At 37.7% G+C, this 21,216-nt stretch overlaps 1 protein-coding gene across 1 annotated transcript; it reads left to right on the top strand.

Annotated features, from left to right (window-relative positions):
* Window positions 1-274: 274 nt before the first annotated feature.
* On the top strand, window positions 275-18,124 carry LOC138045084 (ARF GTPase-activating protein GIT1-like). Its single transcript, XM_068891459.1, has 21 exons — window positions 275-467; window positions 605-738; window positions 2,432-2,544; window positions 3,344-3,449; window positions 4,270-4,356; window positions 4,894-5,024; window positions 6,216-6,310; window positions 6,867-6,912; window positions 7,230-7,281; window positions 7,688-7,760; window positions 8,258-8,355; window positions 8,918-9,029; window positions 9,917-10,029; window positions 10,849-10,887; window positions 11,049-11,132; window positions 11,407-11,475; window positions 12,283-12,387; window positions 13,911-14,154; window positions 15,071-15,263; window positions 15,924-15,987; window positions 17,184-18,124. The coding sequence occupies exons 1-21, from the start codon at window positions 407-409 to the stop codon at window positions 17,379-17,381; spliced, it is 2,217 nt and encodes a 738-aa protein (XP_068747560.1). The 5' UTR covers window positions 275-406; the 3' UTR covers window positions 17,382-18,124.
* The last annotated feature ends 3,092 nt before the right edge of the window (window positions 18,125-21,216 follow it).

The raw sequence follows: 21,216 nt of genomic DNA on the forward strand, positions 1-21,216 counted from the left end.
TGGGTCGAGGGGAGTGACGTTTTGGTGGAAGGAAAAGGACATGCAATAAAATGGCTTTCGAATACGTGGGGCGAAGATGTTTTGGGACGGCCTTTCGCGATGGATGGGGAAAATAATTTCTTAGCGTGAGGTGCTGTATTTTCGACCACTCCTAACGCATACCAACTTTATCGGAAATGCTTTGGCTAAAAACGGAAGTGGCTTAAAAGAATAAATCATGAACGCATGAAAACGCATGTCAAGTGCTCTTCAACTGGTCAAAGATCCGCGGGCGTGATTTCCTCGAAAAGACACCATCCGTAGATCCGTAGGGAAATGAGGATCTAAAGTATTGTTTGTATTCATCAACTATTATTTACCAAGGAAGCAAGGCTACGTAGTTTTCAGCACCTTTATGGCTTGAATAATGTCTTTAAGGATGAAGCTACGTCCATCTACAGAAATTTGTGCGGATTGTAGCGCCCCAGGTGAGTATTAAAGCGATGTCACGTTCTTGTTTATTGCCGTTAAACGTGCAGGCAAAGCCGAGGGTCGCTTATTGATCCCTAAAGAGATCAAGAAGTAATTTATCGAAAACCAATTTTGCATGGTCTTCTTTGAACAGGACCAGAATGGGCATCAGTAAATCGCGGAGTTTTGATTTGCGACGAATGCTGCAGTGTTCACAGAAGTTTGGGTCGACACATCTCTCAAGTCAAACACCTTCGACATTCATCTTGGAGTCCAACCTTACAAGCGGTTTGTCAACATAGAATTATGTAGTAATTGAGTCAACGTAGCCAAGGACGTTTATGTAGGAAAAATCGATATTCTTGATATGATCATTGTGAGGATCTCGATTCAAGCAACGATGAAAGGGCAACGTAATAATTCGTATAACCTTTTGTATCGTTATGTCGATCCACCTAAACACGTTCTTTTACCAGTAATCTAATGAGTAATTCTTATCTCGTTCGCGTCTTTAGGTCTACCGACATCCTTGTGTTATTGTTGATACTGAAATTTGTCTGAATGTACTTCTTGCTTCTTTCGCCTTTTATATTAAGTATAATTAAAACGTATGTGAGAACTCTCCAACGTTCGTAAAGCTCTAATCGAATTTGCAAACACGATGAATGAACCCATTTGTTTGACGTTTTGTATTTTCACACCTTACCTGATAATTCTGAATGCTGAAAATCACAGATTATTATTAGTGTTATTATTATTGCTATTCTCTCTCTATACTCTTTGTAAACATTGGGTAAACTGTTTATAGGGAAGATATAGATCTGTTTACAAACATTGCTTTTGTTATCGAAATTTGCCAACCACAGGAACAAAAGACCTTTTGTTTTGACAGCCAATGGGGCTCTGTTGGGCATATTAATGACGATGGGTGATGTAAACGAAATCTTCCCTATATTAAACCTTTATGCAGTTGAAGTGCAGTGTCTTAATGGGCTATTCCATTTAATAGACGCCCCCCCCCCCCCCCCTTATCCTTATCGAACATGGCTACATGGCTCCCTTAGGGTATTAAAGATCAAAGTGCCGACACATTTCTCCTCTCGGAAAAAGGGGGAAAAATGGGGAAAAATCAAAGAAACCAACTGAGTTACTCCCCTCAGAAATTATCCCTACTTACCCCCCTCCCCCTGGATTTCTAAGCCCCTCAATAAGGGGGTGGGCATAATAAATGGAATGGCCCAATTGAATTAATTGTGATATGAAAATAATTTGACCACAAGAGGACAAACTTATCTATTATTGTGAGGGGCAATTTGTGTCAGAGATTCATTTGCCTTTAAAGTGGCTCTAACCAGTTTCAACACTTTGAAGAGACACTCTCTTTAGAAAGATTGGCACTGCATCCTGTATCACATAACAGCAATGTTATGGTAACGTAATGAAACACCGATTATTGCTGAACAAGATGCAATTATTATTGTGACGTAATAAGTTACCTTGGTAACAGGAAAGCCCAGTAAAAATACCCTATATGTTGGCTTTAGTTGCTCATAATTCAAAAACAAAGTGACCCCCATTTTTTATGCTGGAAACTGATCACAAGGCCCAGATGAAACATTCTGCAAAGCTTTAAAAAATTCTGTATGGCAGAGCCAGAATCAGATTTAAGGTGGCTCTGAATCTGCTGTACAGAATTTTTTAAAACTTACCGGAAAGTTTCATCGTGGCCTTCTGTTCACCTTCCAGCAACACCAGGTTTGTTTTGAGATATGTGCAACTAAAGGCAAAATAAAGAGTGCTGTTACAGGGCTTTCCCATTGCCACGGTGACTTATTACGTCACAATAATGACCGCACCTTGTTCAGCAATTATTGGTGTTTCTTTTGATACCATAAAAAGAATGTTACTTGAAAGATTTGAAACTGTCTTGAGCCACTTTAAAATGACTATTCATAATTTTGTTTGTTTGTTTGTTTGGCAGATGGTTCGGCAGCTTGTTACAAATGGAGCAAACTCAATTTGGGAGCATTCACTCTTAGATCCAAACCAACTGAAAACGGGGCTAAGAAAACCAAACCCTAAAGACCGTGTTCAGTAAGTCTAGCTGCGTTATAAAGCTATTGATGAAGTTTATGTGCTTGCCCAAGAAATACACTTTTATTCCAATGGTTAACTTGTGAGCCTGTTAAATCAGGCAGGTTGCTCTTTAATGACATAAGATCTTATTCATTTTCACTGTGTGTTGAAATGAAGTGAAAGAAGAAATGATTGGAGGGAGAATATATGTTAGTCTGGCAAGCAAAATCCAAAGAAATATATGTACAATTTAGTTAAGAGAGTTTCCAACTGGCAGGCTGCAAGCCAGTGGCATATTGACAACAGCTACTGAAAAGAGTTTCACAAGGGTTTTCAAAACCATTCCAGGCAATCATCCTATCAGGGCTTACATTGTATAACCACTAGGGAACACTGCCTCTCATCTAAACAAGAGTGTAGAAACAATTCTAGAATGCTGTGTCCAATAAATCAACCACATGCACAGAAATTTATTATTATTATTTGTAATAGCAATCAGACGGGAAGCAAGAAACCTACAGGTACAAAATCTGGATTTGAAGAGGAGTTTTTCACTTGCTCCTACTCAAGTCTTCTCCTTGCAGCCACTAAATAATTTATTATGAGCAAAAGGGGGACTGCTCATATTCTACAAGAAATCATACTTACACTGTATTATCATTGTGTAGAGCTAAGTAGGGCTCAATCCTTGTCCTCGTAAGAGTACAGCTGTAGAACTTACAGATTTTACTTTGCAAAATGCTAAACAATTGCACTTGTCATTTGGGGCCACTTTAGGGGCGAACTTGTCAAGAACTTTTTGCTGGTTCTTTTGCAGTCCTACCAAAGCTACGTTTATCAAAGCAAAATACCAAAGGCTAGCATTTGTGCCGCGTCTTCCTTGTAAAGATGATGATACCATAACTGTGTCAGATCTCAGCCAGGTAAATAAATTAACCGTAATGATACACTTGTCGGTATTTACGATCATGACATTATGCGCATGCCACTGTGCTTTACTAGTTTTAAAGTAAACAAAATTTTAGTTTCTAAATAAACTGTAGTACTGCGTTGGGGGGAGATTGAAACAGAAATTGATTTTATCAAATGAGTTGATAAAGGTCGAATAACCACCGTGAAAGATTTGGAAAGCTGACGTTTCGAGCATTAGTCCGTCGTCCGAGCGAAGGGCTAATGCTCGAAACCTTTCCTCTTTGACAGTGGTTATTCGACCTTTATCAACTCGTTTGATAAAATCAATTTTAGTTTTAAAGTAGACTAAGTCAAATACCAAGTACAGCTTCACTGGCAGCTGCCTTGAAGATACTTTCATCTTGCAGGGTTGCCATGGTCAGGAAAAAAAACTCAGGGAAAAACAAAATTTTTAGTGAAAAGTCAGGGAGTTTTATTTTTGGTAAGCAGTTCACAAGATTTTGCACACAAAATCGCATGAAAAGCACAACAAGATCGGAAACAAAGAGAAAAATATTGAGGGCCTTAAAAAGAAGCTGAAGCAAATGTGATTATTCAACTACTGGTAATTTAAGATCAGTAAAAATTGTTTAGAGGTCAGGGAAAAGTGAGGGAGAAGTCAGGGAATTTTTTTGTTACTGGTGAGTGGCAACCCTGTCTTGGTTCTTTACAGCAGCATTAAACAAGCGTACTGTATTTTAATCAATGCAACATTTGACTTATAGTTCAGCTGTTTAGTACATGTAAATCAGTGAACCAAGTTTTCATTTCCAGATTATGGTTCTTTTTTAGCAACTGCATTCAAGTGTCAGAACTGGAAATCTAGAGACATGTTTGAGACTTCTCTCACTAGGTGCACATGCAAATTATTTTCATCCTGTAAGTACTTAATATGATACTGATAACTTTATAATTTGTACACTTCTGTTTCTAGTCTGTAACAAAAAGCAAAGTTGTTGGAAGAATGAAGACTGCATTGTAGAGTTAGTTACTGTAAGCTTGTCCTGATAACAGAGAATGCCCCAAACCTATTGTTTACTCTGTTATTCTTATATTTTTAATTACTAGTCATTAATTAGATCAGGGCGATTTTGTATGATAATATTAATTATTAATTGTCACTAATCGACCAAGGAAGGTGGTTTCATACAAATGCTTAGGAAGATACAACACCCTCATACAAAAGCCAAGGTAATATAAGTTTGTAATATTTTCAGAGCTCTGAAAAAGATGGTGGCAAATCTTCACTGTCAGTACATCCAACCTTAGAAATAGAAGTGACTTTCTTTTGTCAAATTCTGAGAATCTGTTGCAATTTAAAATTACACAGTGTACATGTATTTGAACAACACTGTAATGTTGTTATCAGTGGTAATTTGTGTCATTTAACAACTGTTTTTTTTTTGTTCTTAACAGGAGAGAAGTAATACTCCACTTCATGTAGCAGCAAATGCAGGACAAGCCCTTCAAGTTGAGCTTCTCATTGTTCATGGTGCAGATCCCACTAAACCAGACATAAATGGGAAAACCCCTGTTGACTATGCTTTGTAAGTTACTTAAATTGTACAGATGTGTTAGTGCTACCTCCTTTACGTCAAGTTCAAGGAATTATATAATGACATAATTATTCTGTCATTAATTTTACATGTATTCTACAAAAAGCATGTTCCTAGGTAGAGTCTGAACAAAAGGTAAAAAAATAGTGCGAGGGGAACATTAGCATACAATAAAAACAAGCTATGCCATATATAAATAAATTCTAAGGAGGAGTGTTTTGTCAGTTATAATTATAGCTTATGCATGTGACATTTTATCGGTGACCTGATAGGCTGTTTCCAGCTCATGATTTATTAAAATGAGTTTTTGAAAGCCTAAAATCAAGAAAATTAGGTTAACGATTTACCTTCTATAATAATAAATGTTAAATTAGTTTTTTAAAGGGAAATATCCTTGCTGGTAATTAAACAATCATCTTAACCAGCTGACACTCCACACAAAATGCTCCTTCTTCTAGCCACACCGATTAATGAGTTGTACCACTCCAAGCACAAGGAATCCAATGCATGTGCAAATAATTATAACAAAACTACTGACATCAATAATTACTATGGACTGCAACCCCTCCTAGTTGTTAACTCAGTTAAACTGCATTAACTTCATTGAAATACTGTAGGGAAGGTACAAATGTTGAACCGGATCAACTCGGATTGCTAATCTCGGATCGAGCAAAGCCAAAGCCAAAAGTATCCGATTTCACCAAGGTTAGCTTAAAGAATGATTAGGGCTAGGGTGATTTCTTGAGGCCTTATCATGTTAATTTTTTGATGTCATTCTGAGGTTAGCGATCCGAGTTGGTCTGGTCCGACTTTTGTACTTGCCTAATACTTAACAATTAGACCCATGAGGCGAAGCCGAATTGTGTATTGACCCATGGCCCTTCAGGGCGAAGGGTCTAATTGGTTTAGTATCACCCCACTAGTCGGACAGAAATGACAATAATAAAGTTCAAATGCAAGTTAAAGAAATATTTATTTGGGAATTAAACGAAAGAAAGGGTCATACTTTTCGCTACTCAAGGACTATTAATAATAGTCCTCTAGTAGCTTAGCCAATCAAAATGCAGGATTTGCATTAGTCCACTAGTTGGGTGATACTAATGTATAATATTATGTGAAATTTATGAGAAATTACCAATTTTTAATCATTTGAGTTATTTGGTTTTTTTTCCATTTCTTTAGAGAGGCTGGCTTCTCTAACATTGCACAGAGACTAATTGAAGTTCAGTTTGAGCTCACAGACAGGCTTACATATTATTTATGTGGCAGGCGACCTGGTAATGTGCATGTATCTGGTCATTTCGTATTTGTTTAATAGTGACTTTGATGCTGTAATTTATTTTATTTTTTACTCATAGTAATTAACAAAATTAATTATTGTTCTCAAAAGGAGGTGTCTGAAAAACTTGGACCTAGCAAACTGTAATTATTTATTGCACACTTTTAAATTACCGTATCTTCAGGGAAATAGTTCTGTTTTTGTCAAGCATTTTGTTACTTTCAATTTTAGTTCAGTTTTGAACTTTGCTCTCGAAATTCTGAATTTCCCGTGGATATTTCCTTGATATATCGCAAATAGTTAGCTATGAACTTTTGTTTTATTATAAAATAAACAGTGTTTGAAAAGTGAAAACTATTTCAAGCATTTGATAAATTATTGCGTAGTTATGATGCATCTTTGTGTACCAACTTTCGGAAAAATGTTCAAGATGCCATTCAAATCTTGGAAGCTCCAAAGAGGAATTCGGATGTTCTTTTCTGTGACATATAGCTCAACTGTGACAACATACTATTAATTGGGTCATGCTCACTTTCACTTTCATTTCACTTTAGATCATCAAAATGGAGTCCACTACCTTATTCCAACAATGGCAGATAGGTTTTGAATGTTTGTTGTTAACTTTCAATATTTTTTGAAGGCATACTGATGAGTTATTTCAAAAGAACTGGCCCCAGTTGTTTAAACGATGGATAGCGCTATCCGCTAGATAAATCACTATCCACTAGATAACTCAATTGGTTTTGCCAGTGTTTATCCACTGGATAGTGATTTATCCTTTGGATAGCGCTATCCATCGTTTGAACAACTGGGGCATGATATATATCAGTAATCTGAACTTCGCATTTTGTTTAGAACAAATAAGCTACCTACATCTTGAATGAATATCGTATAATTTTTTTCTTTTCTTCTAACAGCCGTTTGGATCTGTCGGATGATGCAAACAAAGCAAAACTAAAACTTCAAGCTGTAAGTTATTTTAATTTGATTTAATCATATGTTCACACAGTGTATTTGTTGCGGTTTAAATCAAAGTTGTTAAATCTGTTTCATTATTTCCGATTGTGTCAAGGTCAAGGAATTTAAGACAATGGCATGTAAGAATTAAAAAAAAATACATGGTAATGTCAAGACATGTTATTCTAGGGGTTGAAGTATTAATAACGCCTTGGCAGGGTCATGGACACTGTTCAGTAACCAATGATTTTAAGTCATCTTTATTTTAAAAGCTTTCTATTGTTTCTTTGGTTTTGGTCCTATTGACAAATGTTATCTGTGAAAGTCTTCTTCTCAAAGTAAAATCTAGGATAAAAGTTATATTTGATAATTCTCTTCCTGTTTTGTGGTTTAATTATATTGTTGTTGGCTCATTTAGCTAAGTCATCATCTGTTTGAGGAGCTTGCCTCAGATGTGTATGACGAAGTTGATAGAAGAGAATGTGATTCAGGTATGTTCATCTCAGCTTTTGTTTTGTGTTTCCACAAAAATCTCCTATAAATTTTGCTATCATTTTACTAATTGTGTGTGTGTGTGTGTGCAAATAAATGGACCAGTCTCCCCCAGAGGGGCTTCTTACAGAACTGATACAGTGCAGGACATTAAAAAAGCAAAATGTGTCCGCAGAGGCAAAAATGGTCATTCCAAATTCGTTTGTGCAAGTGGAAAGCTTTATCTAGCAATCAGAAGTATTCTATTTCTGGTGATTCTGTGGATGGACCAAAGCTTGGAACATCAATAGGAGAGCCTGTAGCTGAAGTTACACCTTGTTTAAAAATACATAAGATACTGTAAGTCTCACACCCCAACCACTCACAGCCAAAAGACATGTTCATGTATCTTTCCTGTTTGTTATCATTGCATTTGAGTCACACTTAAACAGAGTTTAGGAAGTGATGCAAATTATTATTTGTACTAATTTGAATTAATCCCTTGCATTTTTCCCAGTTTGGTTAGCTACTCAGAATCACAGTGCACTTGTGAGTGACACCACAACAGTACCGTTTCTTCCAGTCAATCCTTCATTCTCATCTACACGAAACCAGGTGAGGTCATAATTTGTAGCAAAGTTATAGCCTGGCCTGTCCAAATGTAATTTAATTCTAAAGATTGTACTGAACAGCTTATCTTGTTGAAAATACATGTAAGTCTTCTTGATGCAGAGCAGAAATTGTACTGTCTGACTGTCTACATTGTTCGATCAAAATTCAATCTCTGAGATAACTAAAAATGTAAAAGGCATGTAAATGTTTGCTCTAAATATTTCTCTACAACAATTATACATGTAATATCCTGCATCAACTGCAGAGCAGATTAAGGACTTCATCTTATCCTACATGTTGGGTCAGAGCCCAGTACTGTACGTGCACTGAACGGTATGTGTATATTAATTTAATTATCATAAATAAAATGTTAAACTGCATATGTGTTAATTAATTATCCCTTAATCCTCTCCTTTGTTAGAGCCAAGAGTTTCCCATGAATTCCTTGGAAACTTTATAGCGTAAAGGCATGGGGCTTGTATGTCTATTCCCACATCATGTGTACATTTTGGAAAGAATGCCTTTAATACTACTACTACTAATATTTTTTCTTTTTTATCATCAGGGCAGACAGAAGTTAGCTCTGTTTAATGCTAAAGAATTTGCTACATTGATTATTGATATACTGAACGACGCAAGGCGGCGGGAGCAGGACTCTAATCCTGACTTGACACAAGGTATTTTTTTAGAAACAAGTTCCCTTGACTAATTTATTTAACATTAATTTCATTTAACAACACTTGCGCTGTAGAAACTGGCTGATTTGGACTTCTTGAATAGTCATTGTCCAAGATGAGTGAGAGATTGATCTACTGAATGATGCACACAAGTGTCTTATTGGTTGATTACAGTACATGCAGGGGCTGTATCAGTAACTGTCACAAGTTGTTTTGTTCTGAAATTTTTTATTGCTGTAGTTATTTGCATTCACATCACATTTTTTTTGCATGAAACGCAACAGTAAGTTGCTGTTTACCATTATTACGAAAGATGTGTATACCATACGTTACATGTATTTGTTCATGCTGTACAATTGTTTAGGGTCAAGCTCTTCCAACAAGAGCGCGGGGAGGCGCGGTGGCCTCATGGTTAGTGTGCTCGACTCCGGATCGAGTTGTCCGGATTCGGGACCTGGCCGGGGACATTGTGTTGTGTTCTTGGGCGAGACACTTTACTCTCACGGTGCTTCTCTCCACCCAGGTGTATAAATGGGTACCGGCGTTATGCTGGGGGTAACCCTGCGATGGACTAGCATCCCATCCAGGGGGGAGCATAAATACTCCTAGTCACTTCATGCTACGGAAAACGCAGATAAGCGCTGGCCTTAATGGGCATTCAGGCTCGTAACAGAGACTTTACCTTTTTTTACCTCTTCCAACAAGAGAATTGCTGTTCAGGAGAAAGGGAAAATAATCTCTTCATTCATCAACATTAAGAAAAAAAGTATTGCACATAGGCATTGGGTCACAATTTGACAAAATCATGTGTGTTTTCGTGAGTGATTTAACTAATGGTTTAAATTTCATTTCCTTTGACACTTTTTTAATCTGTTTAATTTGACAAGGTTTTGTTGAATCCCACATTTTTCCAATTGAAGAAGATGCTTATGATCATGAATATGATGAAGTGCCATCAGATGAGGATGAAGAGCCAGTGGACAAAAATTCAACTCCAGAGGTCAGAATCCTGTAGGGGTTCTCAAATTGTCCAGAAAAGTGTGAGGATCATTCTCTCCTTCAACATTTTCTTTGAGAAGACTCAAAGAAGTGAACCGATGCAAAACTTGTCCTGCACTCTTAACACTAGCAAAATATTCGGGACCTAAGCGATCTGTTATGTACCTCCGCAAATGTCATTTATTGTATAACCTGTACGTTACGTGTATGTAATAAATTATACATTGGCGAGACAGGTAGACGACTATGCGACCGATTTCACTAACACCTTTGCGGTGTTGAGAAGAATGACAAAGATGCATCTAAGCCAGTCGCTCGTCATTTTAATGTCCCTAACCACTCCAAACAACACGTGGCTATCTGAGGCCTTTCCCTAAATCTAGATACGACGGAAAGCCGCAAGAATCTGACACAAAAAGTCATCTTCCAAATCCCCACGGTATTAACAAACGCTTTTCATAGAACTAATGTATTCCTCAGTGTTTTTCACGTTGCCATGTCACCACCAATAGCGCAGCTCCTACTCTACTATAAAAACTACACACAACCTATAATTCCTCGATTCGCTCTGATGAAGGGCTAACGCTCGAAACGTCAGCTTTTAGAATCCCTGTACAGTGGCCAACTTACATTATCAACTTCATTGATAAAATCAAATTTCCATGGTCTTTATGGCTGAGCTTCCATACATCCCATATGACTCAAGTGTTACAGCATCCAAACCCTAGCCAATTAACACTGTTATGTCAGATTGTAATAAGCTTGATGATAATAATTTATTCTTGTTTATTGTCTGTTATTAATTTTTCATCCTCTATAGAACCCTTCACAAATCATCACAAAAGTTCAAATTGAAAAGGTCAGTTCCCCCTCATTTTGGTACATGTACTTTATTGAAGAACAGACAACGTGAAAGTAATAAGTAAAGAATATGTACTCCTTGCTGTGGCAGTTTAGAGTACTTATTTATAATTAGAATATTATTAGTGGTGATCCTTCTTTTATTCTCTTTACCCCCAGGGCACCACCACAAGTTTTGTAGAAGAAGATTCTGTTCCTATGGAACGTTATGCTAAACTTGAGAAAGCTTTGACTACAGCTAATGTATGTGTTTAAATAATTACATTCAAGTCTCTGGACTTCCAATTTATTATCATGTTGGTGTTTTTGTTTACATTGTGTCATAGTCTACATAACCTCTGTTATTACATAATCATTTGCGATGTTCCGCGCATGTGCGTAGTAGTGTTGAAAACATGTGCTTTCCTTGGAACTTGCCATCTTTGTAGTGTACATGTAGTTGTTGTGTTCATTAAAAGTAGATCACAAAGTTGTGCATCAAAAAACATGACACATCGTACACTCTGTTTGCCCTCAGGCACGTGTACAACAGCTTCTTCAAGTAAATTCAACACAGTCTCATGAAATCCAGAAGCTTCAATTAATGGTATGGACCTTTTATTGTTTTTGGTGTCGCTTCAACAAATTACCGTAACTATAATATGTTATTTGTTATGATATGTTACAAAAAATGGCACACAAGTCAAGAGTCATCTACAATCTCTCACTGATTTGATGCACAGCAACATTTTGTGTTTTTCATGGCCACACTCATCTTGTTGAAGTGGTTTCCAAACTGAAGTTGCTTGAAGTGTCAACAATTTTTCTTGTACTGCACACTGTTGTTTTCCCAGTCTGGCATAGTATCCTCAAATCTTCAGCCAAAACTTTCACCTACCTGCGTTAGAGGGAAACCGTCGTTAACGGTGTTGTCCATGCATCTGTCCTTTTTAAACACAATACTTAAAATCAAGTAAATGTGAGTTTATGTACCGGTAATTAAATTTTTCTTATTTTTCTCTAGTTTCTATTACCTAGGTAAGAATATTATAATTATTGACTTTTTAGCCTGGTCATATAGTTAACTTCATCTGTCCCTCCTTATAATTATTATAATAAGCTTCTTATTGCCCCCTCCCCATGCCTTTTGATACAATTTTCTAAAAAAATTTGCACAAGTGAAGTATTAATAATATTAGTTTACTTTATTTCTGAACTTATGACAAACATACAACCCTCAATGTTTACAAGCGAATCATTATGACAACTTGGAATAGAGTTCAAATACAGGTGCTATTCAAAAGTCTTTTGACGGGCAAACTACGCTACATGTAGAACTTTACAGTAACATTTAAATGACCACAAGTGATTAGTGGCAGTGTTGTTTTTAAAGGTTGTTTTTTCATTGTTCTAGGTCCACAAGCTAGAAGATGAGAACAAGGTCCTAAAGAACCAACTAAGTATCCCTAATGGAGACAGCTTCATGACAGTTAGTGACGATAACGTATTTACAGCAAAGGTAACTTAGTGATCATAGTCCTCAATTAAGGTACAAAAAGTTATTTAAATTTTGGTGGTTTTTTAGGTTGAACATGAAGCAAATGTTAATCAAATGTTCTGAAGCATTGATCGAGGCATAAACCAATGGTTTTCCAACAAAATGCTGCACCTTTTTTCTAAAAATTGTCGCTAGAAATCGGGGGTGCAGCTTATCTGCGGGAACATTTGAAAAAGGTTGCTTCGGGTGTCCAGTTTTTCATCTTCGCATCAGATCTAATGCCTGGTTACTAAGTAGTGGTGTAGCGATCATTGATTATAATCATTCATTGATCCAATGGTTTTCCAATGACAACCGATTATCGTGGACAAATCCTCTGTTTCATACAGTTTTAATGTTTTCCAAAACTCGGCGAAACACGCTCGCACCAGGCTAGGTTTTGCATTTGGTATTTATTTCACATTTGATAGTGCGTATTTCATACGAAAAAACTTACCTCGATGGTTATGTCAGAAATTGTTCTAAATTAGTAGCTGGCCATAAAATACATTTTAACTTACTGCTATCAGAAAGTTAGCAAGAGTAGATGAAAGCAAAACAGATATAAACAGCTTGCGACGATCAAGTTGATTCCCAGGGGCCTCTCATTGTCTCATTTTCATGTTCTCCACAACAAACATGGCAGCATGTTTTTTTTTATCAATAGATTTTCCAATTGTAATAGCCCATGGATTGGGTTTAATCTGATTATTTCCGATGATTGATAATAAAATCTCAGCCGATTACCAGCACTGTTACTATGCTACAAATGTTCCGCTCAAGGGTGAAATGTGGGTCATTGACTCAAACTGCGCACAGATTGACTGACAGCATAGCTCATAACTGCATCGCACAGTCGCCATGAAACCTAGTTTTCATAAGCCAGGAAAATCCCAGTTGATTGGGGATTTTGCAGTTTCCCAACCATCCCAGACTTTGCCGACCAATGAAAACCATAAACAGTAGACATCCCGATAATCTGAGATGGTTGGGGACGAATCATGAAAATAGGAAGCCAACATATGAAAACTCAAATTTGTACTGTCTGAGACATCGGTGATTGCTTTAGCTGGTTACCAAGCCTCAAAATTGCAAGTTTTCAGTTTTTCGCACACTTTCCACGAAACACACGATCCCGAGAATCGGCGACACGCGTCTAATGATTTTCCGATATTCGGCAAAATATGGGGCTGTCAGGAAACTGTGAATTCCCCTATCGTCTGAGATTTTTCCGACATATGAAAACTAGGCCTACATGTAAGTCTCTAACACCTTTAGGTGACTGCATGATGCAGTTATGAGCTATGCTGTTCGTTGATATTTGACTTTGTAACTGCGTGATACAGTTCAGGTCAAAGACCACATTTCAACCTGGCTCACCATAGAGTCTCCAGTAGCTCAGTTGTTAGAGCATTGGACTAAATTAGTTGAGGGTTCAAGTCCCATCTGGAGCTCATATAATTCTCACATTTGCTCACTCGTAATTTTGTTTGATATTATTCCAGGAAGACAGTGATGAGGATGATCATGTTGATATTGATGATATCACACCATATGAATCCCCAGGCTCTCTCCTAAGGAATCGTTCAAATCAGCCGAACCTTCATGGACAAACTGCTGGTTTAGATGCAAATAAAAGTAAAAGAGTCAATCCATATGATAACGTTAAGGAGGATCAAGAAGAACAGGAAGAGGAGAGAAGATACCTTAATGTTGAGGAGATGAGGGAACATGAAAGAATGAGTTCTTGTATGTTGAGTTTATCTTTGTTTGCTCTAATATTATAATTATGACATGGTGAGTGGTTCCCCAAGTTAGATGTTTGTGTAGAAAATAGCCCTTTTGTGAATGGGGCCTTCAATCATTTGAGGGATATTCGGGTGGTTTTTTTGGTGAATGTTGGTAAGAAATTTGATTTCAATTTATTACAATTTTGTTTGACTGTGTTATAACTGGTAAATTTAAGTAATTGTACATGAATGTGTCAAAATTACAAAAGAATGTACTCAGAACCAGGAGTTTTACCCATTCTTGTTGATCAGAGAGAGTGAGAGGCATAGAATGGATTCAAATTATTTTAACCCCATATTTTTGACCTCTTTAGGCCTAGTATCAGAATGAACATCATCTAAAACTGTTGTCTTTTCATTCTTTTCATTTTTTGGCTCTTATGAGGAGATTCTCTTTACAAATCAGAAATGTTACACCTTAAGTGATCATGTCAGGGTGTCATGCGAGAGGTTGTGGGCTAGAACCCAAGCCAGATCAACACTCAGGATCTTAAAATAAATGAGGACAAAGTGCTGCCTTTGTAATTTCATCTGCAAAAGGTTAGACTTTCAAGTCTTCTCGGATCAAGATTATAAACCGTCAGCCCCGTCGAGATCACAAATGTCTTCCATGTTCCTAAGTTCCCTGTGGGATGTTAAAGAACCCAGATTAGAAAGGAGAGATGATAATTATGTTTGTCACTCTTAGGGATTAAATATTTGATACAACTATAGATCTAATGTCATGGCATAAAAGAATATGGCACTAATAAGGATATTTTATTGATTGGATGCATGGCACATGTACATCCTCAAGTTAATGACTAATCTCTGGACTTGACTGAAAATCTCTTTGCAATACATGTACTTACTAGTGTTACACCTTTGTTCCATAGCTGATAGTCCTTTTGATGAACAGCTGGATCAGGAAGCTGTTAAGCTGATCAATGCAGCTGACAGTTTAGTCAGTCAAGCCAAAAAGGACTCCAGGGTCGAGGTATCACAAGAGAATGTGGTACAGTGCACAGAGCAAATCACAAAGAAGATTCAAGAGTTACTGCTGTCTGCACAGGCTGGAAGACACAGCAGGTATGTTTCATGATCGTGGCAACTTCTGCTTATAACTTTCCTACTGCTGTAAGACTTGCATTAATTATTTCACTTTGGGCATCTCACACCCATCCTCAGGTCACCATAAAATAGCTGTTATTTGGTTTAGCTTCCTGGGTTCACATGATCTGTACTGCGCCCTTGTAGAGGGGTCCCCTCCAGTTCTCCCATATCTCAATACTATGAGATGTGGGTCTTACCCTCTCAGAGACTGATAAGGGTTACTGTCCATGATGACTTACTCCTGGCAACATCCTTTTTTTGTCCTTAGGGTGGTTTCTTGTTCTATTGCTTTTTATTATATTAAACATCCTTACCATTACGCTCCACCTAAAGTGATCTTATTTTTACCTTCCCCTTGACATTGAAAGTTCGAACCCCTTTTTATGTTCCAAGAAAGTTATGTGAAATAAATAAAATTTGCCAGCCATTTGTCCCACATAGCTGGCGAGGGGCCTGGATCTTTTCCCATTTAAAGTCACAACCTACTTTGTGCTCCTAATTTCAAATCTTTCTACTGCAAATAAGCTTATGATGTATGGTGAATTAAACCATTCCCATTGTTGTCGATTTAAAGTAGACAAGTGTTGGGACCTTTGTTGTAAAATTGAAACTCAAAGGAACTCTTTCCACTTTTAGCTTCATTCCTTGTTCAAGTAATATTTTCACTGCAGTGAATGACATGGCAGATTTGTTTCCAGAGGTGAGAGAGTTTGCTTGAGATGTTTCTTTCAGTTGATTGACGTAAATCCAAGACCAAAATAGTTTCTCAGACCAACCACAATGCACAAGCACAGCCTCAAACAGAGCCACATACCAATCAAAATTGGGAGCAATAATTTTACATGTGACTTGTTCAAAGCGCGGGAAAGTGCGCGAATTCTGTAAGTGTGTTATAGGGAGCGACAACAAGTTGCAAAATTGTTGAGACACTTTCATTAAAAAACACCTTTTCCAGCTTCCAATGCCCGCCGTATCTAGAATTGAAACCTTCCCCACTTCCTCTCCCCTCTCCCCCTTTCAATGTTGACTGCTTAAGTTTCCAACATTTTTTTGTCTTGCTAGCAACACTGATAAGGAGGGGGGGCTGCAGTGTGAGAGATAATACATAATAGGGAAATTAATACGCCACAAGAAGGTGAAGAGTCTCCACTATTTTTGCAACTTGTTGTAGCAAGAAATTAAAAGCGACGTTCCAATGAGCCACATGCTTGGCGTTTTCGGGTTTAGGCACTGATGTGTAGGATATGAAACTGTGGGGACTAATCCAAATTGGCAGGTCTAAAAAAATCTGGCCAAGATAAACGAGTGTCGGGGGTCACTGTTTCACCATTTGTGACGCGTTACCATGCCATGTGGAGCCGTAAAAAAGCAACAAGTGACACTATGTTTTCAGGATTTAACCCCTGAAGTAAGCCACACTACTTGGAAATTCAAAATGAAACTAACCTTTTGCAAATTCTTATTCATAACTCTTGCTTTTTCATCGGGTACCTTACGTTATCTTTCTTTTTATTGTCTCAAACCATGCCATTTCTCCTCCAATTCTTAAGTAAATACTTAGCCACCTTGCAGTGACTGGTAATTTACATTGACTTGAACTTAGAGCGAGTTTCAATCGAGTGTCGTAAAACCAAACCAAAGTAATTACTTTGGCCAATCAAAAAGAACGGAGACAATCCAGTAAAAATCAAAACTCGAATTAACTACACATAGCCGACACAAAGCGCGGGAAAATGTGCACGCGCGAGCCACGATTGGTTTTGGTTTCACTTCTGATTGGTTGAAAAAGTGGCGGGAAAACTTTGAACCAATCACTGAATGAAGTAATGCAAAACCAAAGCATTTCGCTAATAACTTTCGACACTCAATTGAATTTGATTGATTTGTTTGTCTTAGGATCCAGATGTGGATAGCATGCGTGTATCGCTGCAGTTAATGAAGACCAGTGCCGCCAGACTACAGGTGGAATGTAAAAGTGCAGTGTTGCCAGGCAACACTGTCGACATGGCATTTTTGACACAACAGGTCATACAATGTGCCTACGACATAGCTAAGGCAGCAAAGCAACTTGTCACTACATTCTCTGTTGAATAGACCACCATATTCCTGTTCTTAACCGCATACAGTTCAGAGAAAACTAGATATGAGGGACATTTAGAGTAAAGGACGGATACGAAGGTTTAGTTCTCCTTACCCGTCCGTGAAATGAAGATGGATAGAAAAATGAAGCGCGGCTTGGAGGCCTTTAAAAATATTTTTAAATCAGAAAACTTCAAAATGTGTAAGGTATCCGTGCGAAGTCTCTCTTGAGGGGGTGCCCTTTCAATGCATTAGCTATTGGTTGATTGTACTCCACGTGAAACAGAGACAGCGGAGGTGTTTTTCACGTATCCTCTTTTCAGAATGATATCACACCTGAGAATTTCTCCAACCTAGCCCTAAACTGTTCGAAAGAGAACTCTCTCGCATTCAGTTATTTTATAAAATACAGAACTAGGAAACTTGTTTGTACTCTGATAAATGTGTGTGTTTTCGCGTGAAAAATCACCACAACTGTGTTTGTTGGCGTCTCGCCAAGAATAAAATGAAGAATCGGTGTCAAAACGAGGTCATGGTTCATCACGCTTAGAATGAAGTCGACTGACCAAGCTATTCTCATAATTATATGTTCCTAAATTTATAGCTAGTAATTTAAGATGTCATATACATATAGAAATTTAAAGAGATAAAGTTCAAATGTTTAAAATCTTGTTTTATTAGATCTACCTTGTACTTATAATTGCTTTTACTTGTAACGTCAAAGCAATTTTAATAAAAGGCAATTTTTATTTGCTGAGTATTCCGTACACCTCTTTATTTGTGTAGACCTCTCTTTTGCATTCCACTTCCGTTGGAGCCACCTGATTTTTTCTGGTGTCTATAAGAAGACAAGAGGAACACTTCTCTCTTTCGCCTATAATTTGCACTTCAAATATACATTCATTTCATCCATTCCACTTTGTCACCTACGTAGGGGCCACAATCCTCGTCCCCAGAGACTGTGATTCTGTCGGTGAGCAAGCTACAAAGTTCGGACAGTGTAGGAAGTGAAGGTCAATAGTACCTGAAAATCAAGTGAAGCTATGATCCCCGCGGTTATGAACGCAATTTTAGCAATTGCGTAGAGAAGCCTGAAAAATGCCGCGATGCCGGTGCGATCCTCTATCCGACTGAGCTATGAAGCCACTGATGTAACTGTTGAAAACCAGTTTCAAGGCTCTGATTGGTAAATGATCATGGTTTCGCCCTGAAGAAGTGCCAACGCTCGAAACGTCAGTTTACAAGTCTTTTGTGTTACTTTTTTCAGCGTGTTTGATAAAACGAAATATTGGTGTTTTTCTCCCCTCCGACTTAGCACCACGTTAGAGTAACCCAGCATCGCGTTCACGGCAAAAATCAGGCTGAAGTTAGCTCATCAAGGGGAGCCTCTCGTTCCACTACAGTTTAATCTATCTCCTTCGTCGTTCTTGTGAACAAGTGCGAGCGACCGGAAATTGGAAATTGGTGCGAGCGGAAGTCTCATTTCGGCTCACTCGCGCTTCGCGCTCACTCACAAGATCGACGAAGGAAACAAAGAGGAACTGCACGCAGTCTACTAATTCCTAGAGTCAAACCTTTCTCGAGTTAGTTTATTTTTAGGAACAGGTTTTTCCCCAGAAAAATATCATATTTCCCTTTACGCAGCGATGACTTTCTTTGGATTGGGTTTTAATACAATCTCCCATTGGCCTTCACAACAGTGACCTTGGCCAAGTATGGGAGAAAAAAGCTCTCGCGTATTGCCAAGAATCAAAGAAAGTTGTTTGATTTTAGCTCTTTATGCGTCAGTTATTGAACATTTATTCCATGAGTACGCATTGGATATGAGATAGCAAATTTCTAACGAGACGCCCCGTAGCGCCGAGTTGGCTATCCAAAAAGTGCGAATGGAATGATTGTTTTATTACTGCGCCTTTCAATAACATGCGGAATCTGAAATTCAAAGCTCAATCGACAAATACGTTTTTTTGCTACCGTCAATCAAATGTTCGGCGGCTCCTCCCAGCTTCGGACTACAGCCCGGGCGCAAAACACAAATTTCCGCGGGAAAATTTACTGAGATGCGAAAACACAATCACGGATGCGCATGCTCACGTTCCTTTCTCAGCTCGGGCTGAAAAATGGGAAAGACCTCATGTATATACCCACCAAGAGTCCCCAACAACGTAAGACACGCTAAATTATTCAGTTTCCCACAATTCAGTCATCCATATACATTTACCTACATCTATACACCTCAATTTATAAATATTTATCATCATCTGTATTAATATACATTCACTCCTGGTCATTTACCATCGTTTACCTTCAATAATATTCATTAACCCTGATATACCTTCACCTAGCTTCAATCATATTTATTAACCCTCATATACCTTCATCTACCTTAAATCACGTTCATTAACTCGTATATACCTTCATCTACTTTCAATCACGTTCATATACCGTCATTTACCTTCAATCATGTTCATTTACCTTACTATACCTTCATCAACCTGCATTCACATTCTTTTACCTTAATATACCTTCATTGACGTTCAGTTACCTTCAGCTACATTCATTTACCTTCATTTTCCTTCATTCGCCTTCATTCACCTCCATTTACCTTCATTCACGTTTATCTACCTTCCTCTACCATTATTTACCTTCATCTACCTTCATCTTCCTTCATTCACATTAATCTACTTTCATCTACTGTGACCTTCATTCATGGTCATCAACCGGCATCCACATTCATCTACCCTCATTTACATTCATTTGCCTTTATAGTTAATATACCGTTATTCACGTTCATCTACCTTCATTCACGTTTATTTACCTTCATATACCTTCATTTACCTTCATCTACCTCCATCTACCTACATCTACCTTCATCGACCTTTATCTACCTTCATATACCTTCATTCAAGTTCATTTACCTTCATCTCGTGACCTTCATCTACCTTCATCTGCCTTCATTCACGTTCATATACCTTCATTAACATTCATTTACCTTAAATTATAATTACTTCAATCACGTTCATTTACCTTCTGCTACCCACATTTCTTTTCATCCGCGTTCATTTATCGTCATTTACCTTTATTCACGTTCATTTACCTTCACTAACGTCAATTTACCTTCAGCTACCTACATCTACCTTCAGCCGTGTTCATCTACCTTCAACTACCTTCATTCACGTTCATCTATCTTCATTTACCTTTATTCACATTCATCTACCTTCATCTACTACCTTCATCTACCTTCATTTACCTGTATTTACCTTCATCTAGCTGAGTCTACTTTCAATCACAATCATCTACCTTCATTCACCTTAATATACCTTCATTCACGTTCATTGACCTTCATAAACAAATAAATAAATAAATAAATAAATTCGTATATTGAACACTCTCGCAGTCAAGGACTGAATTACAGTGTTGGTCAGAGCAATAGATTATAGTACAATTATATAAATAGAAATAGATATAGCAAGAAACAATAGAATTGATATATTGGATTTACTATTACGTTGACGCAGCAGTCGCATATTTCACACTAACGAACTTACCGAAACGGTTAGTCTTCGTCACCAAAGTGGCATTAGGTTTAGGTCTTAGATTGTAATGAGAGGACTGGCTAATTATGCGTTTATGTATAAGAAAATGCAGCGGGTTTTCCGGGGAGACTTTTTCAGTACAAACTTTGTGCATGCTGTTGTTCTACGCTCCTGAAGGGTAGGAATACCAACCCTGGTTAACGCATCCACATAAGGAATAGGGGGGAATATAATCGCTAAAGCTCGCCTCTGAATCCTCTCCTTCATACACGTTCATATACCTTAGCTTACCTTCATTAACATTCAATGACCTT

Source organism: Montipora capricornis, chromosome 4 (genome assembly GCF_036669925.1).
Source record: "Montipora capricornis isolate CH-2021 chromosome 4, ASM3666992v2, whole genome shotgun sequence".
In the NCBI taxonomy this organism is placed as follows: domain Eukaryota; kingdom Metazoa; phylum Cnidaria; class Anthozoa; order Scleractinia; family Acroporidae; genus Montipora; species Montipora capricornis.